At 41.8% G+C, this 25,433-nt stretch overlaps 1 protein-coding gene across 1 annotated transcript in view; it reads right to left on the reverse strand.

Moving 5' to 3' along the window:
* CSMD1 (CUB and Sushi multiple domains 1) overlaps positions 1-25,433 on the reverse strand; it is a 1,745,606-nt gene that overhangs the window by 337,608 nt on the left and 1,382,565 nt on the right. The window contains exons 24-26 of the mRNA XM_061622907.1: positions 3,600-3,791; positions 3,013-3,139; positions 659-861 (exon numbers count right to left, since the gene is read on the reverse strand). Of these exons, the coding sequence (XP_061478891.1) occupies positions 659-861; positions 3,013-3,139; positions 3,600-3,791 (522 nt within the window). The remainder of the gene's footprint in view (positions 1-658; positions 862-3,012; positions 3,140-3,599; positions 3,792-25,433) is intronic.

The following is a 25,433-nucleotide window of genomic DNA, read 5'->3' on the forward strand; positions in this document are numbered from 1 at the left end:
TTTTATCCCATCTGCTGTGGAAATGGTTGAAAGGCCAAACCATGTGGAAAGGGCCAACTCTATGAGTCCTTGTCACCTTGATAGGTCTCTCCCTTTCTTGACTGGGTAAAAAAAAATAAGAGATAGACCCCACATTTCCAGCCTTTCACACATTGCCACAGTAGCATGGAATAAGAGCCCCCTGAAACAGCTCCTGTACTTCTGCAGTCATCAATGAAGTGGTTCAGTGTCAGGGAATGGAATGGAAGTACTGACTACTTATTCCAAACAGCTGGACTACCCTTATCTTTAACAATTAAATATGTTTAGCATTTAAGTAAATGCTTTGCTGGATATGGAGTGGCTTGCACAGCAAAGTTTTCCAAGTAAGATCTGATCTGAGATATCTCTGTATATTACAACGTATGTTAAAACTGTGTCATTTGAATAAAAAATAGAAATGTTATATTTGGCAAAAAACATAACGTAGAACATTTAGGAGAACTGTTCACTTATATTTTTAGCAGCGGTTAGCTTATTCACCATGTGCATTCAACAGATTTTGGGTTCTTACCAGACTGAGACTGGTTTTCAAGAAGACATCAGACCATGTTTTAAGCCACAAAGACATGAAAGGTCAAAACGTTATTTTACTCAAAGACAATACAAATCTACCTACTTGAGAACTGGATAGAAAATCCTGATTTGCTGATGAAGAAGTCACTGTCAAATTGTAAAGTCAGGGAGTTGAAAGTACTATAAATGTCTTCAGGAAGGGCTGAACCACTCCACTCTTTAAGTAGAATACTGCTTTCAACAGGACCATCCCATACTTTTAGGATATCATGAGCCACTTCAGTGTCAAAAACAATAAAATGCAGACTGCAAATGAAAGAGGAATGTAAGAAATTTGTCATTCATGGCTACCTTTTGATGTGGTGCTAAACAAAAAGTGCAGATTAAAGACTGACAGAGATTTAACCAAATTAACCATACTTAAGACCATTGATTTGAATAAGTGTATGTGTGAATATCCTTTGCTGAATTATGGTTAAAACAATTAACATGGTTACAAATTATATCCAATAAAACAAGAGAAAACCTAGCTTACCATCATTATTCTCTAGTTAGCAGACATATCCCAATAACACCACCTTACATTGCATTTAATTTTCTGCGCAGGCAAGTGATACCCAGTTGTCCCACTGAACTCACTGGGATTAACTTCTGAGCAGAGTAGACACAGGTAGGATTGCACATTTACTAAATGCAAACTATAAAAATATAGTGCTAGCTGCACAAAGCTTCAATCCTCTCCTTCATTTGGACCAAATAGACTGGTAGCATCCATTAGATTTTTCCTAAAGTAAATCCTCTTTATTTCAAGATTTATTTCAAAGCCAGAAATTTAAAATGTCACCAAGAAGAAGAAGAAGAAGAAGACAACATTTAGGAATTCTTTGTCACCACAACCCCTGCTTAAATTCAGAATCATTACTTAATATTAGACATTACATTCACAGTTCAAAGTGAAGAAGTATATTAGTGGATTATCTTACTTTTTGCCATATAAAGTTAACCGCCCAATTTAAGTACCAAAACAAGGGGGGTTAACCTACATGGGATGGGAGGACCACTTGTTACTTAACATTAGACATGCACAGTTGCAAGTGAACAAGAATACTGATAGATTGTTTTCCTTTTTTCTCAGATCAGCTACATCAGAAGTCAAACCATGCAGACCTGAATACTCTTTAAGCATAACAGTGTGTACCATGCTGATAAGCAAGCCATGTATTCTTGGTAAACTAGGGCACAAACTCTATAGTAGAACACTAAATAAATGTCGTCATCATTTACACTGTGCAGTAAAATCCACATTTTAAAAAAGATTAAATATATGTGATGTTAAACACTGTCCAGAGACCTTCACATCTATTGAAGATGGGCAGTCTAAGATGTTTTTCCACTTGTCATTACAAATATTGAAGCTGCTAATAAGAAAATATTAAATCTGTGTTCCACCTACAGACAGTTATTCATAATTTCTTATTTCATTCTATATTAATTTCACTTTTGCCATTCCTATTAAAATGCAAATGGAACACTGAATTTACTTGTGATTGAGTACGTGTCTTTTGGTCTAATATTAGGGGAATACAGTTATCCTTCTCTTCTAGAAAGAAGCAAATCAAATTGTGTGACAAAATATGATTCGTTTCTCTGAATATGTATAAGGGAACTATTTTAGCAAACAGGTCTTTTTCAGTTAAACTTTAGCCTATTTATTTGACAATAAACATGTTATTTAAAAAGTACAATGAATCTACTGCTAGCTGGAATACATACACACACATATACACAACACACTAATATACTATCATTCCAGGGAAACTATATCTACAATGCTATATAGTCTCATCTATCTCTCCACCACCTAAATGATGAGCAGTTTCCTAGCTGTGGAAATTAGTTCTCTAATGGTTTGTGAATTACTTCCCGAGGAAATCCTTAAACTTGTTATACGGATCAGTTTAGCTCAACAAGACCAATATTGTTGCTTTTTCTATGGGTGCTAAAGCCAGATCCATTACTAACAAGCATATGTAAGATGCTGTGAAAAGTGTCAGGATGGGCCTCCTTGCTCCCATTTCTTCAGCTGCAATTCAGGTTCATGGTAAATAGAAAGACCAAACACTGGTACAAGAGCACAAATGGCTCTTCTGATGTTATGGTCTTCTCTGCCTACAGAGCAGTTTGCTACACAACTCTAAATACGTGCCACTGAGTTCAGTTACATCTTAGCAAGTTTGCACATCGAAAGTGGTCCCTTTTACTCTTATAATAAATATATATTGATGCCAGTCTATGATTAAGGGAAATAATTTTTAAATAGACTAAATCCAACATCTTCCAGTTTGCTACTTAAAAGATAACGCAAGAATGAGATCACTAAATAAAATGTAGGTAGTCCAACATATAGTGGTATGACTTGGACAATTCTACATTTAACAGCTGAAATTGCATACATACCTAATTGTCCTCCCTGGGTCTGCTTCTATAATCCAAGTACAATGAAGATTATTGTCATATGGAGCTGGGTAACCTGGGGACAGAATGCGACCTGAAGTAGCAGCATGAATTCGTCCACCACACTCAGCTGCAAAGTAAAGGGGAAAAACAATAAATGTTTAGAGAGAAGTTCCATTGGTAGCTGAAGTACTTTACAGAAAGGTTAGGTATTATGTGGAACTCTTAATTTTAGTAGAACCTGATTGCTTATAATGTACTGAGCTACTTGGTGAAATGATGCATGGCCACAAGCCAGGAAAAAACAGCTACAGTGATCTTGTACTTGACAGGCACATTTGTTCCTAGGCGCCATCAAATATACTTTAAAAAAATCAAGGTAAGAGATTCATATTCAGGCAAAACATCAGATAAATTTCAAGAAATGCCAGAAGCAGCAGATTTCCTCAGATTATTGATTTCTCTAGTTTCAATACATATATTGAAGAAAAATCCTGAGTTTCATTATGTACCATTTCAAAATGCCATTATCAATTATGTAATAACAATTAAACCATAAACACAAATATTATTGTGTTCTCTGAAATTACCTATGCAAGTTGGCAAAGGTTTGTCCCAAGCTCTTCGATCTCCACTTAGGCAGGTAATAATGCTACTACCATGCATTGTGTAGCCTGGATTGCAACTGTATAAAACAACAGTATCTGTGTAATGCCCTTCATCACGGATCTTGTAGCCATAGTTTGGTGTTCCAGGATCCTCACATTTCACTAAATCAAAACCTAGAAAGAAAAGTAAAATATCAAAAAACATATTTGAATTGTTTGCATCAGAAGACACTGATTTGGAGGAACTTCCAATCCTCTAGAATAGGTTCTGTGTTTTTGGGGGGAAGGGGGAATTGGTGAAAATCACCTTCTGCGCCATTAGTGAACAGTGCTGTGGCAGAGGGAGCAAATTTGAAGCTACTTATATTCTGTTTGCCATTTGTCAATGCCCTGAATCAGATTATGCTCTCCCCAAACTTGTCCTTATATGCAGTGGGAGAGCTAGAACTGTGTCTTCCCACTTGTTCATCAGTGCCTATTCTATGTTTGACACTCCTTTCCACATGTGGGTGCAACACATGAATATGAACACATGTAAAATCTAATTTACAAAGAACCAAATTGGATTTTCAGATTGTAAATCAGATATTGTGCTGTTCATGCCTATGTTGGAGTTAAGGCATGAATACCTTGTTCAAACATTGCACCCATGTGTGGACATCTGGGACTATAAGAGATGGGGCATAAGAGACTTTCCTCTTCTCCCAGGCATTTTAGCATGTGTTTTTAAATTGTTTATTTAAAAAAGTGTTTTTAAATTTGTATATTTGTTTTTAATGTTTTTAATTGTTGTAAACCACCCAGAGAGCTTCAGCTATGGGGCGGTATACAAATGTAAATAATAATAATAGCAACAACAACAACAATGATGACGACGACGATGATGATGATGATGGGGCAGGCATACCTGGTGGGCACAGTGGATAGTTGAGATTTCACTCTCACACCACTTGTATTGATTGATTGATTGATTGCACTTGTATACCACCCCATAGCCGAAGCTCTCTGGGCGGATTACAGCAATCAAAAACATTAAAACAAACGTACAATTTAAAACACATATTTCAAAAATAATTTAAAACACAATTTTAAAATTTAAAACAATATAAAAACAATTTAAAACACATACTAAAATGCCTGGGAGAAGAGGAAAGTCTTGACCTGGCACCAAAAACATAACAGTGTTGGCGCCAGGCACACCTCAGCATTAAAATAATTCCATAATTTGGGGGCCACCACTGAGAAGGCCCTCTCCCTTGTTGCCAGACTCCCAGCTTCCCGCAGAGTAGGCACCCGGAGGAGGGCCTTTGATCTTGAACGTAGTGTACGGGTGGGTTCCTATTGGGAGAGGCATTCCATCAGATATTGTGGTCCCAAGCCGTGTAAGGCTTTATAGGTCAAAACCAGCACCTTGAATCGAGCTCGGAAACATACAGGCAGCCAATGCAAGTGGGCCAGAATTGGTTTTATATGTTTGGACCATCTGGTCCCTGTTACCAATCTGGCCGCTGCATTTTGTGCAAGCTGCAGTTTCTGAACCATCTTCAAAGGCAGCCCCACGTAGAGTGCATTGCAGTAATCTAATTTGGAGGCTACCAGAGCATGGACAACTGAAGCCAAGTTATCCCTGTCCAGATAGGGATGTAGTTGGGCCACCAACCAAAGTTGGTAGAAGGCACTCCGTGCCACCGAGGCTACCTGAGCCTCAAGTGACAGAGATGGTTCTAGGAGAACTCCCAAGCTACGAACCTGCTCCTTCAGGGGGAGTGCAACCCCATCCAGGACAGGTTGGACATCCACCATCTGGTCAGAAGAACCACCCACTAGCAGCATCTCAGTCTTCTCTGGATTGAGCCTCAGTTTATTAGCCCTCATCCAGTCCATTGTCGCAGCCAGGCACCGGTTCAGCACATTAACAGCCTCACCTGAAGAAGATGAAAAGGAGAAATAGAGCTGCGTGTCATCAGCATACTGATGGCAACGCACTCCAAATCTCCAGATGACCTCACAGAACGGTTTCATGTAGATGTTGAACAGCATGGGGGACAGAACTGACCCCTGCGGAACCCCATACTGGACAGTCCAGGGTGACGAATAATGTTCCCCAAGCACCACCTTCTGGAGCTGACCTGCCATGTAGGAGTGGAACCACCGCCATACAGTCCCTTCCACTTCCAACGCAGCTAGTCTCCCCAGGAAACCATGATCGATGGTATGGAAAGCCGCTGAGAGATCAAGAAGAATCAACAGAGTCACACTCCCCCTGTCTCTCTCCCGACAAACGTCATCATACAGGGCAACCAAGGCTGTTTCCGTGCCAAAACCAGGCCTGAAACCCGACTGAAATGGATCCAGATAATCGGTCTCATCCAAGAGTGTCTGGAGTTGGCCTGCAACCACTCGTTCCAGGACCTTGCCCAGGAATGGAACATTTGCTACCGGCCTATAGTTATTAAGATTTTCTGGGTCCAGGGAGGGCCTCTTCAGGAGTGGTCTCACTACTGTCTCTTTCAGGCAGCCAGGGACCACCCCCTCTCACAGAGAGGCATTAATCACTTCCCTGGCCCAACCTGCTGTTCCATCCCTGCTAGCTTTTATTAGCCAAGAACGGCAAGGATCCAGCACAGAAGTGGTTGCACGAACCTGTCCAAGCACCTTGTCAACGTCCTCAAGCTGCACCAACTGAAACTCATCCAAGAAAACGGGACAAGACTGTGCCCTGGATACCTCGCTTGATTCACCTGCTATAAAACTAGAGTCTAAGTCCTGGCAGATGCTAAAGATTTTATCCTGGAAGTGCCTAGCAAATTCATTATAGCGGGCCTCAGATGGTTCTACCATGTCCCTGGGGCCAGAATGTAATAGCCCCCGGACAATTCTGAAGAGCTCCGCTGGGGGGCAGAGTGATGATTTATAGTGGCAGCAATATATTGGTTTTTTGCTGCCCTTACTGCCCCTAAATACAGCTTACCATAGGAACTTACCAGTGTATAATTGCATCCACTAGGAGTTTGTCTCCATCTGCACTCAAGCCGTCTCGATATTGTTTCATCGCTCTCAACTCTGGGGTATACCATGGAGCCGTACAAGCTCTACACAGGAGAGGGCGCTCAGGAGCAATCATGTCAACTGCCCGGGTCATTTCTGTATTCCACAGTTCAACCAGGGTTTCGACAGGAGCGCCAGCCCTATCAGCCGGAAAACTCCCCAGAGCCCTTTGGAAACCATCCAGATCCAATAGTCTCTGGGGGCGGACCAGCTTAGTAGGTCCCCCACCCTTGCAGAGGGGAAAAGCCACTGTAAGTCTAAACTTCAGCAAGAAGTGATTTGTCCATGACAGAGGGACTGATGCAAGGCCCCCCACATGTAGGGACAATAATTGTGAACATATCCAACCCAGTAAATATCTTCATTTCATATAAAAAAGATCCCTAAATTTGTCTTCACTATTGTTCAGCTGGCTCTTCTCATGCTATTCATTCCTGTGCCATTCCCGTTCCGTGCCTGGTAATGCCAGGCAAAGGGGCGAGCTTGCGGCCGCTGCCGAAGCACAGGCCGCCATCAGGGGTGTGTGTGTGTGTCTATGTGGCGCGCCGGCGTAACATGCAGAAAGGAGGCGGGGCAGCTGAAGGCCATTTAAGGCCACTCCACCAGCCTCCCGCCCTCCTTTGAATTTTGGCGGCGACAGAGCTTCGGCTTCAGCGGCGCGGCGCGGCTCCTTTGCCTTCGCACGTGGGCCTCCGGAGGCTTTTCTGAGGCCAGGCCAGGTGCTCGGCAGCGATCGCCCCCCCCACGCCCCCTCGGGAGACAGGTAGGCAGCGGCAGCGAGGGTGGGCATAGCGGAGCTTGGTGGCGGCATCGAAGCCTATGCGGCCAGGCCCTGGCGGCGGTGGCGGCGGGTCGCTCGCCAGTGCACGTGGCTTCCTAGGGCTCGTTCTCGGGGCAGTGCGGTGCGGCGGCGAGGCCCCTGGCTCAGCAGTTTGGCAGCAGGGAGCCAATACATATTTAAAATCCAATCACAATGACAATGCATATTGTCACAAAGCTTCTGGATTTAAATTCTACACAATCTATGAAATGGAGTGAACCAGAAAATTAAAATTTGTTTAAAAGGAAGGGTGGCCGGGGGAGGGGGGGGAGATTCAGTATTTGGCTTCCAATTAAGACCAAATCTGGCAATCCTTCCTCTGCAACTATTCTGCTTCTTTACTTTTGTTCAACTGATCATTAGAAGTGCCAAATGCCATTTTAATTCAGCTGGAAGTCTAGAATGTCCAAAATTATGTTTACAACACGATTATGTATATTGTCAGTTGCTGTAGTTTCGTAGAATCCTAAGCCCAGAAAAGCTAGTTTTGTTGACCATGAAATTTGAACTGTTTTCTGTTCCACTACTCAGAATACACAGTGACATCTGACAGAGGGGAGAAAACTCTGACTCTTTCCCCTCATTGTATCTCAGCCACTTTCTCATCTCCCAGGAGGAAAAGCAATCATATAACAATTGCAGCTGCTTTTCTTGTGCTGGGATGAGGGTTGGAGATCCCAACAGAATTACTCATCAGGAAGATAGACAAAACCTGACAGACTATATCCCCCTCCCATTCAGCCCCATTTTTCTCAGGAACTAAGCAGGAATGACTAGGTAGACTAGATAAGATGATGGAAAGTATCTGAAGGAACCTCTCTGAGTGCTTTTGTTTATTTGGGTCCGTATTCCTCCCTTACCAGTGCCCAAACTGCTCTTCCTCTGCCCACTGGGTTTCCCTTTATGTCATATTATTTTGAATTAAAGTCATGAAAAGGCAATGTTATAGACAGAGAACTCTGGATGATGTATTTTAGGTATTACCCTTTATACTGTAGGACCTAAAGAGAATGATCGTTTGATGCTTTCAAGTCATATTGAACGATAGTAAGGGGAAAATCCCAGTGAGCCAAAATAATGCCTTTTCTTTGATGGAATGAATATTTCCATTGTGTCCTATTATCACACTGTTCAATCTCCTCCTTTAAGGGCATTCTGCTTTATATAAATGCCAAATGAGCTCTGTTGTCAAATGACAAGATACCTCTGAGGGTTATAAACAAGAAAAAATCAAGAGTTCAGGTAAAAGGCCCATAAAGCTAAATATAAGTGAACACCAACTGCAAAATAAGAGTCTTCAGCTTCTTTCTGTGTCAGAACTTATCCAGTGCCTCAAAGAAAATACATTGCTTTTTCTAAGAAAATTCCTTAGCCTATATGAGGGGATTTATAAGCAAAAAACATTTAAAGGTTTTTGTTAGTTTATTTTAAACTCTAATCTGATCAGACTTTTTACCTGGGGTGAAGTGTTATGCAGTCTGACTGCAGAGAACACAACAACGTAAAGTCTCTCTAGCATTAGAATTATATTTCCCTTCCCTCCCCTCCTCCCCTCTCTCACACACACTTTTCAGTAAATTACAAGTGTACAGTATTACATGTCATTCTACAATTTTCCCATCACCTATTTCAGTGACAACACAGAATCCTTAATTGTGTGCAGACCCTAAGCTTACAAGGCAGGCTCTCTACTTCACAACCCTTACTGTATGGACAGCTGGGTAAGAGGCCATCCAGGGTGCGATGACAGGGGAAGGGTAAGAAGCACAGCCCCACTCTCTACTTCACACATTCTTAATCATGGGAGCTAATAATGACTGAATACGCTTATATCTCTCTGGCTACTGAACTATAAACCTTCAATTCTTTCCAGGAACATATCAAGTGATTAGTGAAACAGGCTAGACGATAGCTAGAGCACAAGTGGTGAAATAATGCTGTGAGACTGATCGGGCACGAGTAAAACATCACAATCGTGGCTACTGTGTGGCAGCAAGGGCAGCGAAGAAGGCCACCTCTCTGCCACCGTCACATCCTCAAGTAGCTGTCCAGTGGAGCTTTTCCATTTTGTCACAGGTCTGTTGACATCAACTCCAGGAAATGGAGTTTTAGACCCTTCGGAGGCCCACTGTGAATTGTTTGCAAGGCACGTTAAGGGTAAAGTTGTTCACCTCCATAGCACTCTTGATGCCCCATCCACATCTACTGTAGTCCCCAGTGAGGTGTCCAGTGCAACATTTCTTTTCAACCCTTGCCCTTCTTTGTCTTATTAAATCTTGCCAAGGGGTGTTGACCGAGTGGATCCAGAGTGTGGTCAACAAGTCATTGAAGGAGGGAGTGGTTCCAGCCACCCTGAAAGAGGTGATGATCTAACAGCTACTGAAAAAGCCCATCCTGGATCCATTAATTTGTGACAACTACTGCCCGGTCTCAAATATCCCCTTTTTAGGGAAGGTGATCAAGAGGGTTGTGGCACAGCAATTGCAAGTACTCTTGGATGAAACAGATTACATATTATGTTATCTCATTGGCCTTGGTCACCCTGATGGATGACCTTTATTGGGAGAAGGCCAGGGGGAGTGTGACCCTGTTATTCTTGAACTCTCAGCTGCTTTTGATACCACTGACCATGGTATCCTTCTGGGCCAACATGGAGAGATGGGTGTTTTACTGTTTTACGGTGGTTCCAACTCTAACTCCAGGCTCATTTTCAGATAATAGCATTGGGCGATTGTCTTTCGGCCCCCTGGCAGTTGTGTTACCTCAGGGTAACATCTTGTCCCCAATGCTGTTTAACATCTATATGAAGCCCTTGGGACCGCTCATCAGGAGATTAGTGGCAGGATGTCAGCAGTATGCTGACGATAGCCAGTTCTATTTCTCTGTAACATCTGAATTGGGAGAGGCTGTGCAAGCCCTGGACCACTGCCTGGACTTGGCAATGGGCTGAATGAGGGCCAATAAACTGACTGAATCCTAGCAAGACAGAGGTGCTGTGGGTTGGTGGTTCCCGAGTTTGGATAACTGGTCGGTTGCCTGGTTTGGATGGGGTCATACTTCCTCTGAAAGAGCAAGTCTATAGTCTAGGGGTGCTCATGGATCCATCTTTGTCGCTAGAGGCCCAGGTGACCTCAGTGGCTAGGAGTGCCTTTTTCCAGCTTTGGCTGGTATGACAACTGTGGCCATTTCTGGACCGGGACAGCCTGACCACTGCTGTCCATGCACTGGTAACCGTCAGGCTGAATTACCATAATGAGATCTATGTGGGGCTGCCCTTCAGGTTGGTCCAGAAGCTGCAGCTGGTGCAAAATGTGGTGGCGACTGCTCACTGGGGTAAGGTGTTGCCAACAAGTCACCCGGCTGCTGGATGATTTGCATTGGCTACCTATTAGCTACCGGGCTAAGTTCAAGGTGCCGCTTTTGGTGTACAAAGCTCTAAACAGTTTGGGATCAGAATACCTGAAAAACTGTATTACCCCTTATATACCCAGTCAATCACTGTGCTCTGCAGACGAACGCCTCCTGCAGATACCATTTTATGATGTCCGTTCCACACAACATAGGAAGCAGTCCTTTAGTGTAGTGGCACCTAGCCTTTGGAACTCCCTGCCCATAAATATTACACAGGCACCATCTCTGTTATATTTTCAGCGCCTACTGAAGACCTTCCTCTTTCAACAAGCCTTTTAAGTAGAGACCTTATCCCAGTCTGCATCCATGTTGGAATTGCTTTTTAAAAGTTTTTTTTTTTAAAAAAATGTGTTTTTAAAGCATTTTTTAAAAAGGTGTTTTAAAACTTTTTTAAAAACATGTTTTTAAAGATGTTTTGTTTTAATATGTTTTTTAAGGATGTTTTGTTTTAATATATTTTAAAGTTTGTCTTTATGATGTTTTAGAGTGTTTTTACTGCTTTGGTTTGCCGCCCTGGGCTCCTACAGGGAGGAAGGATTGGATATAAATCTAATAATAAATAAATAGTGAGATATTACCTCTTCAGGTGTTAATGCTTTGATGTTACTCAATGCAGGAGCAGTGAGATGTAATGAACCAAGCAGGGATGTATGAACGTCCTTCAAGCTGTTCCGACATTCATTCACACTTTCATTCGGTATTTTCTCTTCCACTGAAGCTAGTTTATTTTGCAAACGTCTTTGTTGCAAATATATGTGGGGTGTTTTTTTTTAACATATATCATAGCATACAACAGACTCAGCCACCAACAGTTATTTACAAATAAATTACCTTGTTGCATTCAAGGTTAATCAATTTCTAGAGGGGTAATCCTGTTTGTCTTTTGCAGGAAAAAAATAGTCTTGCGGCACTTTAAATACAAAGTTTATAAAGTGGCTAATAGCCAATCACAGTTCCATCTATGGCTGCATTTCTAACCATGTTTACTCAGATGTATATCCCATTGAATTCAAGGGAGCTTACTCCCAGGTAAGTGAAGTTAGGACTGCAGCTTCTCTCACTAGCTTAATTTCACAGTTCAGTATAAACTTGTCATCCTGCCTTGAGTCCCTCACTCAAGCATCAGGGAGGGACAGTTTAGCACCTCTGGGCTGCCTCCAGAAAAGAACAAGAAGGTACAAGTCAACAAAACTCGGAGGGGGAGAAGCAACTGAGATTTGGCTGGAGGTAGGGCAAGGACAGATTTTAAGTTACAGATTTAGGGGACAGATGGTGAAAAGGAGTAGACAAACCCAGATGGTTCTCCTCATTTCAACAAAGGGGCTCAGGTTTTAACTGAGGAGCACAGACAAGTCTATATGTAACAAACATATGTGAAAACAGTAATGAACAATGCATTCCACTATTTTTTTAAATTCATAGTATGAGTCAGATTAAAGGTGAAATGCTAACCACAGTTACCTGCGAGAAAGCCCCACTGAATTCAGTGGGAAATACTTCTGAGTAGACATAGTTGGGATTTCAGTCCCATTGAAGCCCCACTGTTGCCTCTAGCAATGAACAACTTACACATAGTCAATAAGTAATACTTCATAAAAAAGAAAAGCCATGAGGTACCTTTTGGGATAGCAGCAATGATACATTAACAAATATGTAAATAAAGTACATTGCAAAGCAATTTACATATCTATGCGTATTATGCCATTTAAAAATGTTTTAGAGAACTAAGGTAAAAAGAATTCATAGCAAGAGTTGTTGCGCTGCTATAGTGCGTGTGTGGTCCAATACAACACCAAGAGCAGGTTCAGGTATAGAAAAGATCCAGTCACAGGCAATGATTTCTTTTAAGAGTCTTTACTGAGACATTTAGAGTTACAACCAGCTTCTTCCACATAAACGCTACACCCCCACGTCCTTTTGGTTTCTCTCCAGCCTTATGTAGATAAGAGTGCCCTTGTGATGGCACAGCTGCCATCGACGGCCTTGGCACTCTTCCCAACCGACTTAACCCCATAAGAGCAGGTTTGTCCGTTGCTTTCCTCTCTGTGAGGAACACACACATAACCTGAGAGCCCAACAGCCCCCACCTGTTTCTCACAGGAATTCCAATGCCCTCTTATCTATTACATGCACTTGCTTTAACATTTGGTTACAGTTGACAGCACCTTATACATTTCAGCTTTGCTTTACACATTAACATTTTCCGGATTCCAGGCTACATCTGTTACATTTCATAAATAGATCAATCAACATTCCTTTCCCACGTTTCATCATCGCATTTAGGTTTCACACATGTTAAATACAACGTTTCTGCATCCATGTTTTGTTTAGTGTATGCGCCCTGGTCTGTGATAAGACCAATTGTGAATCTTTCAGGCGGCTTCCCTTTGTTCTCTCTCTCTGAGCGTCTTAAGGGAACTTGGGACTTCGTTTCCCTTGCGCCATCGTTGCCTGCACTAGTTCCTGGTAGCTCCCTCTCATGGAATGACACATCATCAGCTTTTCTTTTCTTAATGTTATGTTTCCCCCAAATGAGCTCATTTAACGCTTCCTTTAATGGCATTTGCAGTACTTCTTCCTTTGCGCTAGGACCTGGCTGTATGTCCTCCTCTTTTACTGCATGTGTATCGTGTGACCCATTTAGGTTTATGGTCTGACTTTGCTTCTATTCCTGATCTGAAACTTTGATGCTTCGACTAAGAACTACTTGTTGCAGCTCAGGAACCCAGACCCTGTAATAAGCATTCTGAAAGCCCAGCACATGTCCCTCCTGGGCTCTCGGTGCTAACTTACCACGCCTTTTACTCTTGGGCACGTGAACCCAACATTTAGCCCCAAAACGCTCAATGTGCCTTATCCGTGGTTTCTTCCCCGTCAGTTTTTCATAGGGAGACATTCCCAGAACTCTGTGTAACAATCTATTCTGAATATATACAGCATACAGGATACACTTTCCCCAAAACGTGTTATCTAGGTTTGAATCTCCCAACATGGCTCTCATGGATTCCTGAAGAGACCTGTTTTTCCTCTCCGCAACCCCATTAGAAAACGGAGAAAATGGAGCCGTGAAGTTTTGGGCTATTCCCTTGCTTTCCATGAATTCCTGCAAAGCTTGGCTCGTGAATTCACCCCCCTGATCTGAGCGTATGCGTTTTATTGTGACCCCATGTTGTGTTTCCACTCTCTTTATGAACAAGCGTAATTTTGTATCTGCCTCATCCTTTCTCTTCAGCAAGTACACATGACAATACCTTGTGAAATCATCTACCACAACCATGAAATACTTAGCACCCCCCTTTGAACACTGCAATGGTCCAGATAAGTCGACATGTATCATCTGATATGGTGCAGTGGTTGTGCATTCTGTCTTTTGATTTATGGGTGCCACTGTGGCTTTAGCCCTGTAACACTCATCACATTCATATACTTGCTCACACCCCTGTAATTTCATGTCCTCACTATGAGTAGGGGTTTTCTTAATTGTGTCATAATGAGCATGACCCAATCTTCTGTGCCACTGATGTACACAGTTTTCGTGCAACTGTCTATTGGCACTTAATACAGCACATTCCGGCTCAGCGTGAGTGCTTTGCAATGTGAACAGTGACTCTTGCAGACACCCCTGCATGCATATCTCATTGCCTCGTTTAACAACACATCTCCCTTGCTCAAACGTTACAGAATAACCTATATCTGTTAGTTTCTTTACAGACAAAATATTACTTGCCAATTGCGGGACTAACAATACATCTGTCAAAATGGTCTGGAGCTTACTCAGTTTCAAAGTTCCACGCGCCAGGACGTCACGTTTGGATCCGTCAGCCAATAAAACAGTTTCCTGCACTGGTTTCGATGAGTGAAATAGGCTTGCATCTTTTATGAGGCAATGAGATGCACCACTATCAATTACCCATTGAGAGTTAATTGTTTTATGCTTCTGGGCACTAACAAAGTTCACGCTAGAGTGCTTCCAGCCTCTGTCTCTTTGCTTGGCTGCACAGTTCCGCTGTATATGTCCCCTTGCTCCACAAAAATAACAGGATTTTAGTCCATGCTGCTCTTTGAAGGTAGACTGCTTAGTTTTGACTGCTTCTTTCGGCTCAGTCCTCCTAGCCTCCTGTCTTCTTTGCCATTCTTGATTGAGTTTCTCTTCTACAAAATCCAGACTCAATCCTCCGTCAGGCATCGCCTCCATAGACGTCATGAAATTGTTCCATTTCTCATCAAGGGAAGACAAAATGATGTACACCTTTTGTAGATTGCTATGCTCGACCCCTCTGTCCTCCAACTCTGCAAACAGACGCTGAAATTCCGTTAAGTGCTCAATCATGGTGCTCTCCTCAGTTAGACGCATCTGATATAACCTTCTTGCCAAACAAAGTTTGCTCCCCGCAGTTTGTTGCACATGTACATTATTCAAAACAGTCCACATGTGTTTTGCTGTGGGTTCATCTCTCACATACAGCAATTGAGAGTCGGACAGTGCTAATGTGATAAAAGCCTTCGCCTTTTCATCCTTACGTGTCCATGCCGCTTGAGGGGCCACCGATGGGGTGGTGTCAATGACTTCAAACAGATCCTCTTTGATCAGAAAAGCCCTCATCCATAGCTTCCAGCTGGCATAATTTGTTTCAGTGAGCCGTTCCACAGGCATTCCAGCAGACATATTTATTGCCATTCTCAGCACTCTGCTTTCCGCTCACCTCTTTCTCACACGGCCTCCGACCAAGCTCGCGTCTCAGCTCTGAGGTTTCGGACCAGAACCGGCTCTATCGCTGTATAGCGGAGCAGAATTCTGGGCCCATAACCCTTGTTGCACTGCTATAGTGCGTGTGTGGTCCAATACAACACCAAAAGCAGGTTCAGATATAGAAAAGATCCAGTCACAGGCAATGATTTCTTTTAAGAGTCTTTACTGAGACATTTAGAGTTACAACCAGCTTCTTCCACATAAACGCTACACCCCCACGTCCTTTCAGTTTCTCTCCAGCCTTATGTAGATAAGAGTGCCCTTGTGATGGCACAGCTGCCATCGACGGCCTTGGCACTCTTCCCAACCGACTTAACCCCATAAGAGCAGGTTTGTCCGTTGCTTTCCTCTCTGTGAGGAACACACACATAACCTGAGAGCCCAACAAGAGTCATGTCATGATGGAGGTCAAACAGGCAGACAGAAGGATATCCACTTGATAGTCAGTTTTCCTCCCAAATCCCTAGTGCCAAGTAATGACCAGGCTTCCACGTTGCAAGCTGGTGCATACACAAAGGCTCCCTCTGTAAGACATTCATGATGTTTGCATGAAGGCAAGGAGGAGGCGCTACTCAGGACATCCCCACTCTCTGTTCCCACATTGAATTAGGGCCAAATGAGACATGATGAGGGAGTTTCATGGTTATGTCTTTTGTGTGTGTGTGTCCAAAAATAATATAAGAACATAAGAAGAGCCTGCTGAATCAGGCCAGTGCCCCATCAACTCCAGCATTCTGTTTTCACAGTGGCCAACCAGAAGCCATGGCAAGCCTGAAAGCAGGACCTGAGTGCAAGAGCACTCTCCCCACCCACCGCTTCCGGCAACTGGTTTTCAGAAGCACCCTGGATCTGACTATGGTGGCAGAGCACAGCCATCATGACTAGTACCCACTGATAGCTTTATCCCACATGAATTTGTCTAATCTTCTTTTACAGCTGTCCAAGATGGTGGCCATCACTGCCTCTTGTAGGAGCAAATTCCATAGTTTAACTATGTGTTGTATGAAGAAATACTTTCTTTTGTTTGTCCTGAATCTTCCAACATTCAGCTTAATAGAATGTCCACAAGTGCTAGTGTTATGAAAGAGGAGAAAAACTTTTCTCTATCTGCTCTTTTCATGCCATGCATAATTTTATACACTTCTGTCATATAACCTCTGACTTGCCTTTTCTCTAAACTAAGAAGCCCCACCTTTCCTCATAGAGAGTAGAAAGCTGTAGGGGGACAGTGATTTTGATCATGGTTGTGGCATGGGCAATGGGGGTTTAACCCTTTCCCCCATACCAATTGCCCTTTGCAAATCTTGCCCCATGAAAATGAATACCTGTATGTTTTTTATACTCCATAATCGATAATAGTAACTTGAAGACAGTATTTGCCTCAGGGAATTAGCAAAGAATAAAACAATCTTATCTTCCCCCAAGTCACTTTCCTGATCCAAATTGGGGGCCTCATTGCTGCTTTTGGAACAAGGAGGACAGCATTTATGGAACTCCCATGTCACACCCAGTTTGCCCCTACATTTTTTCCCCTTGTAGGTGGATTTTAGAAGCATTCTCTACAGAATGTCCAAGTTCTAAAAGCAGTTTGAAGAGCCGTCAGGCTCTTAAAAATGTAAATGCTACCAGCAATGGCAACATGCTATTTTAATCTTATTCCACATTTGAACTTCTCTAGAGCAGCTTTGCTCTATTCCATAGCATACAAAGCCTCATGGGACTTCCCTCCAGTGGGAATGGGGAGCACAGAACCCAATTAGGTAGTTCTGGCAAAACAGTAAGGGGTAAATGCTCCCTTTATAAGGTTGTCATCACCCCACAGCTTCCAATTTGCAGTAGTGTGACATTCTACCCACCATCCACCTGGAGAATTATGTGGGATTAGCTAGTCATCCCCCAAGGGGGGCTGAGTAGGATTTTGTTTGGGGGGTGTCCCATTTTTGGCTGTTGGAGCACATTCTTTTTTGCCTACTCCACGCTACTCTTCATTTTTGGGTGTGATGTTGTTTGATTCTGATGCTCTGGATGCTTCACCCTTCCATACAATGACTGGTGGTGGCAGGTGGGCAAACAAGTGCCCTGCCTCTCAAACAATGGGTGATGTGCCTTAAGCCAGTGTTGTTTCACCCATCTGAGGTAGCAGAGTGTGTTTACATCCCCAGCCCCTCTTGTCTCCTCAGGTTAGTCATGCACACACATAGAAGTTCATTGGTGAAATAACTGTGGGTCCTTAATGAACAAATTAATAAAGTTGTGGCCTCATACTCCAGCTCTTGTCTTTTAACTTCCTCCTGGGGTGTGATGCAGTTTAAGGACACAAACTCTGGCCAGAAACCAAAGAGTATGGGACCTAAGGTGCACTTAACAAGTTGAGAGCTTTGGCTATGGGGCAGTATACAAGTACAATAAATAAATAAATATGTTCAATAGGAGTTTTCACTTGTAAAAGATTATACTTATGCCACACCATAAGCTGTTTTTTGAACACCTTAGTTTCAAAAGTGATTGCCATATGGCATGAAACAGGGGGGGGGGAAGCTGTTAGTTGAGTAAATCGATCCCAACACCTCCCTGAAGTGCAGAACTAACTCCCCTTCACATGTTATTTGCATGACATCACACATTCACTGGAAGCAAAACACACTCCTGGCCCCGGCCCCAGCATCAACTACTGAAGCACATGCTTTTTTTTTTGCAGACAACCATACTAATGCATGGACATATAGAGGTGGGAATTAGCAGAATGCCTGGTGCTGATGGAAGGGGCAGGAGTATATCCTGCTTCCCATTACTTGCATGATATCCCCTTCTCACAAGTAATATGTGACAGGGCTCCAGTTGGAAATACCTCTTCTAGAAAATCTTTACAAAATTGTACAAAATGTGCACATGAAATATAGCTAATATAACTAATTAATTTCATGCAAAACAGTAGGAGAAATGTCCTGCTGGAAACATGGGTTTATTAATCAATTTTAAAAAATGACTGGATATTGGATCTCCATTGTTAAATGCTAAGAAAGAGAAAGGCTACTTTATGTATATTATTAACTATACTTAAACATCTGTGTATAAATTTAAGCAGCTATCATTAGCCCAGTGGAAACTTCTTTGCCCAACTGAAAATGTTGTTCAGAGTGGGATTAGTCATCTGTACTTAATATGCAAACACACAGCTATTCAGTTAATATTATGATAAGAGAGTAATAAAAGCTTATGCTTCAAGACTCACACAGCACAGCCCTTTTATTATTTACACTCAAAGAGGCATGAAGGAGTAGAAGAAAACAATCAAAATATGATTTTGGAGTACATATGGGAGGAACTGTGTATGCATATTCTAGACAAAAAAGGTAATGTATGGGGGGGAGCAAGGACAACATAGTTTTTAAAAGAAAGAAAATGAAGAATGTTTTCCCCTGATACTGAATGTAATAAATGAGAAAGTTGCAGGTTGGCAGCCATAAAGCTAGTCAGCGTCTTCTTTTAAAGACACTGCTGTTATCTTACAGGAGGCCCAAGGGGGTGAATAAACACAGATAGAAATGGGGTTTACAGACAGAAAGGGAAGAAAGCATTCTTGTAGACAGAGGACCTAGTGTGATGTTGGTTCTGCCACTGTCTGGTGAGTTTCATGCGCTGGCACTGCTAGTCTAGTATTGTTAGCCATTGCAATAGCTGTGGCAGGGATGTGTGTGTAGGTGTGAGTGAGTGAGTGCAGCCAGAAATAGTTTGGTTGCAGCATGAAATGATGCCAGTTGCCTGCACAACCAAGCAAAAGGAGGCAGATCACCATTTGACCATTTTCACACATGCATACCTTTTCACACTGCAACCACGTATAACAGAATTCTCAGTATGTTTGTTAGCCCACTAGCAAGTGCTAGACTAGTTCTTCCAGCAGCTTTTAAAGAGTTTTGGGAGGAAATCCTCCCTCCTATACCTTTGCCATGCTATGCCAACAGGGTTAGATTGAAGTACTATTTTTCTCAACGTGGATGCATGCATGTAATCCCTTCAAAATTGCTGACATTTTTGAATAAGACTTAGGAAAATCTAAGATATTTTCAAGAGAACCTATCCAAGCTGACTTAACACATTTATGTTGAAAAAGGAAAGCAGGATCAACAATAGCAGACCCCCCCCCCATCAATGTGTGTTCAGTAGCCTGTGTGACCAGTTATATGCAAATAGGCGTAGGGGAGAAATTAAATTCAGTTCACATTTAAAGCCAGATATGTCCAATTCACTCTTTCTGGCACAATATGAGAACCAAAACACAGCCATCCTTCAAAATTTGCATGTATTTGAATTTTGGAATGTAGTTCTCCAACCAAACAATGTTTACAAAAAAATTAAGGGAAACAGGAACAAAAATGAATATAATGGAAAAAATAACATACAAAAATGTATTATACTAGGAGATATTGCTTGAAAAATGTGTACATTAGTCAAAACTGTGTGCAAAAATGTGCTTATCAGAAGAAGTTTGCACAAAAATTCTGTAGAACAGTCATGAGGATTTTTTTAAGCGAATTGCAGCAGAAATGTAGAGACTGAAAAAATGAGATCAGAAACTGAGAAACTAAGAGAACTGAAAATGACAGATCCTTCCTATATGCAAAGTAAGATACATGGAGAGAACCGTACAAATGTTGGGTCTCTTCATACAGACTAATGAACATTCCTAGGTTAGTGATGGAGTGGCCACCATAAACCCTCCCTTCTCCCCCATTATTCTGGGCAGACTGTCTGAAAAAAGTCTGTCAAATGCAAATGTACATTTCTGTTCTGTGTAAACCTCTTGCCATGAACCTTTTGCTATAATTATACTTTTGTAGGCATGAAAAGAAATGGAGATAATCCATTTAGTGAAGCATGTGTTGTTTTACATCACATTGAAATTGTATCTTAAGGATATGATAGTAACACTTCTGATGACATTTATACAGATATGGTCCTTAAAGTTCCATGGCCTCTGATCTGGGTTCAAAAGTTTAGCATCTTAATTAGCAAGCAGGATTAATATTTCCAAGTAGATTACAAAAGGTTTCAAAAGTATTGGACCAAATGGCAGTATTTTTTAATCAAGAAAAAAAACATGACACTATGGGGAGTATATTTAAGGTTGTTGTTGTTTTGAAAAAAGATTTTTTTGTGGAAAAGTAACTACTCCCTTTGGCAATGCTGATCACCTCTCAAGGCAAAAATCTGTTAATATTTTTAAAAGTACATTTGTTTCAAGAGATCTTAGTATATTAGTCAGATGCCTCCCCGATATTAGTGATAGAACTTTGGCTGCTTCCAAGTTTAGTTTATCGCTGTGGTATCTGCAATAACTCTATGCCTAAGGTCCCAAGTATGATCTCTGACATCTCTTGTTGTTTATTTATTCATGTATTTATTTATTGTTTTTTTGCTTATCTGAATTTATTAGTCACTGTTCAAAATAGTGTTATGGGACTGAGGGGTTGAGATAGATTATTTCTTTGGGTCCCCTTCAAGCCTATGATCTTTCATCTGCAGTTGGGATATACAAGCAAGAAACCTGCTCTACTGGTCAGACTAATTTCCTTTGCTAATCTAATAGTTTAGCCAAGTCAGCCTGTGAGTTAATGGGTTTATTGAATCATTAATCTGTATATCCAAAACAAGTTAATGGAACTCTTTTCAGGTGAAAGAGGCCCTCCTCCCCACATCCTGGAGCCAAGGAGAGGCTTGTGTTTTTAGTCTAGGTTGGAGAAGCTGGGAACTAGAGAGACACACAGAGAGGTCTGCTCTCTGCACCATGCCTTTGGGGTGCCTCCCTACAAGTCTGATGGAAAAGCAAGATCTGTTGAACTGTTAATGCTGAGAACTCCTCCATCTTAAGATCAAGTTGTGAACACGTGTAAATAAAAATGATATATCCTATAAGACACCAGCATCTCTGCTGACCTCCTTTCCAAGGAAGCCAAACCCTGGGTAAGTACACTAGCCCCTGGAAGTCTCACACTGCAAAAAGATTGGGGTGGCACAAAACAATAGAATTTCCTCATGGTGGCTTACAATCCATAGGTTTCAAGAGGATCCAAGTTATATATGTGAGCATTGCATACAATGATAGACCATTTCTTCCAGGTGCTATGCAACTCACCAAGCAGCCTGCTCCTGAATAGCTTAACTCTTGTGTTTGCATTTAATAAATTGTTCCCATACCACTAGCTATTCTCCCAGCAAAGGGCGTGTGTGTCAGGTGCTCCAAAAAAGCTGGCTTAGTTTTGTTTGTTTTTATGCACAACTTGGAATTAGAATGTTATGCTCCCATGACAAATGGAAACTGTTCGTTTTTCTTTCAAGTAATTGTTATTTGTGCAATTTTGTAGAGGAAAGATTAGGACAAAATAATAGGGAGTAAAGCTCAAGGTCAGAAGATGCTGAAAAAAGGAAAATGCTCAGGATTGTCCCTCAGAGAAAGAAAGAAAGAAAAACAAAAGATTTGAAAGTATGGGATCATATATCACTCTCTTATCAACACACAAGAATGGTAAACATAAATCACAGCTGAGTTTATTTTCTGGTTTCACAGTGTTTGTCTACACAGATTATACTAGTTGTGGCAGAAACGAATTTATATGCAGTAACAGTATTATTTCATATTTCTTCTCTTCTCACATACTTGGTGCCTCTATTTGTGTCTGTAACCTGGCATATTAGGCTATTCTCATTTCATTCTGGATATCATTTTTGAGGTTAAGGATAGCCAGCCAGGCAGCAGAGAAGATTAGCAGCTTACACCGCAATGACAAAATCTGCCTGCTGGTTTGAGAACTTTAAAGACAGGCCCAACTGTGGGGATGCCTGAAGCTATATCCTCTTCTCTCCACAGCAACTACAGGTGTCATGGCAAGGCAAGTTTTAATTGGGGAAAATATCTAGGATTTCATTTTAGAAATGCAATTGCAGAAGCAACATAAACTTTACTTGTTTTGATCCAAAGAAATAATGGTCAAAACACTTTCCCCTCTTTATTAATCCATGTGTCCTTTTTTAAGCCTGTACAACTAAAACCTTTTGTCTTTTGGAAACAATGAAAGTGAAACAATAAAGAAACTAATTTATTATGATTTTGTACATTTTTTAAAAGGAATTCAAGACCAATTCATACTTAGAGATTCTGAGAGTGAAGCAATTGTAGCTCCTTTATGTACCTATAAATTCATGTGACAGAAATACCCATACCATGAAATAACTTGAATTATGACTGCAGGATTGTTGGGTTTTTTGGGGGGCAGGCGATTATTAAGGTACTTCATATTTTATTAATCTTAAATTTTGTATATTTATTTATTTAGACTATTTTATTTATTTAGAGCATTTATATACTGCTTATATTTAAACAAAACTCTTAAGTGGTATACAACAAGTCAGCACACCTTAAAACAGCAGAAACAAAAAACCATCAATAAAATACAATTAACTGAACAAAACATCCTCTTTAGTATAAAAAGCTTAAGTCACCATAAAAGGTGGGCACAGCAATCCAACTCAGAGGAAGCTGGTGTACATTGTGCTGGAGCAAGAGAAGCTGGCATAAAGTCCCAACACATCCCATTGACATTCAGGAGCCTCTGGGTTGGCTGAACACCATCTCAGCAGGGAGCTGCACACAGGGGCCAGAAAGTAAAAGCCTGCTCTCCCAAATATCCCTACCGGGAAGTAAGCCTTCTTCATTGACTTCTATTGCAATTCTTTTCTTAGACCAACCTTTTTCCTGGCATAACTGTTGCCTGGATTGGGACCTGCAGGAGCACTCTGAACACAAGTTGGATGTGGCCTAAGTCTCCTCACCTCAGCCCCTCCCCTGACAGGTCCCGACATGCCTTACACCCGGCCTTACGCTGGCTCAACTTGTGCCGGTCTTGGCTCAGCTAGCAGGGTCCTGGCTAAGCCCCGGCTGAGTCGGGCTAAGGGACTTATGCTGGCATAACCTGACTGAGCCGGGACCCAGTCAGCTCAGCTAGAGATCTGCTGCATCCAACTGCCCTCAGCCTGGCATAAATGAGACTTTTTTTTGTACGCCCAAACATTTGAGTGTTGATAACTGTCTCTTGCTTCCTCATTGAATAGCTTTTAGCTGCTTCCTGCTTTATGGTGATAACCTGTGATAATTTTATGCCAGAAACTATGTACTTGGAGGGATGTTTAGCGTGATCACTCTTCATTATTACTGTATGGTTTTTGTGTTTATTTGATGACTATGTAACCTTGTGACCTTCAGCTATAAGACAACACATTAATGTGACCATTGTCATCATAGCTACAAAAATCTGTTAAAAATGTAAGTATACTTCCCACACCACCAGTCTAAGACAATGTGATTATCAGAAAAGGTTGAAAATGGAAGACTGGCACATCACTCAAACAGAGACGCATGAAGTATGCTCCAGAATAGTTAAACTGTTCCTATACCAGTTAGTAAGCTGAATTTGGTAAATGTTTGCAAAGCTATCAGAAAGCAAGATAAAGTATGAAAGGTGACCTTAAATGTAAATATGATGAAAAAATGTGTGATTGCATTTCAGTCTTTTTGAACTTGTGTTTAAAAGACAGACAAATTAGTTAGGAGAATGCTGATCGGGTTTGGGACTGTGCCATTTTCCCAAGGAAAATGTACCCCCAGCTGTTAGAATTTACCCACCAGGAAAAACACATGGGTGCCTATTTATTTTGTTTTGTTTTTCCCTGTCATGGCAAATAACAGCTTCAGTGGAGGGGGCAATTTTCATTGGGAGAACAGCACAGGGGGAAAGGTTTAAAAACCCCACCCTGTAGTGATATGGAGATGAAGGCTATGGCTGACTTACGCAAGTGGGAAGCCATTTGAGGCTTGTTAGTTTAAAGAAAAGACAAGTAAGAGGTGACATGATAGAAGTGCATAAAATTATGCATGGCATGAAGAGAGTGGATACAGCGAAATTTTTCTCCCTGTCTCACAACACTAGAACCCATGGACATCCAATGAAGCTGAGTGCTGGAAGATTCAGGACAGGGGGAAAAATTACTTCACACAGTACTTAGTGAAACTATGGAATTCACTCCCACAAGTGGCAGTGATGGCTACCAACTTGGATGGTTTTAAAAGAGGATTAGACAAATTCTTGGAGGATAAGGCTATGATCTGCCTCCATAGACAGAGGCAGTATGCTTCTGAATACCGCGGGGGATAAGAGTGCTGTTGTGCTCAGGTCCTGCTTGCAGGCTTCCCTTGGGAATCTGGTTGGCCACTATGGGAACAGGGTGCTGGACTAGATGGGCTAGTGGTCTGATCCAGCAGGCTCTTTTTATTCTCTTATTTGTTTTTTTAACTGAAAAATGCATGACTTGTCTAGTTTTACCCTTCAATTGGAAGAGACTTCGGTTCAAAGAACAAGCAGCATCTTACAGTCTTCTTGTTGTTCCTGCTTCTTGCCACACACTAAAGTACTCATTAAAACAATTTTTGTTTTATAGTATTGTGTATTTTCATAGTGATGTCCATTGTAAGCCACCATGAATATTACAGAGAAAGGCAAAGTATAAATGTTAATAATGCTAATGCTAATAATAATATCAGCCACAAAGCTTATTAGGTGATCGTGGACCAGTCCAGAGCTGCCCCTAGGCACCAGGAAGCGGGGCAGTTGCCCCCGGCCCTGCGCTTTGGGGGCCCCCGCACGCGCCGCGCTTGTCAATTTGCGTATATCATAACCACAACATAAACAGATTTCATGACTGAGTCAAAGAGATGGTTGTTGCCAGCCAGATG

The sequence above is a fragment of the Rhineura floridana genome, chromosome 4 (assembly GCF_030035675.1).
Source record: "Rhineura floridana isolate rRhiFlo1 chromosome 4, rRhiFlo1.hap2, whole genome shotgun sequence".
In the NCBI taxonomy this organism is placed as follows: Eukaryota; Metazoa; Chordata; class Lepidosauria; order Squamata; family Rhineuridae; genus Rhineura; species Rhineura floridana.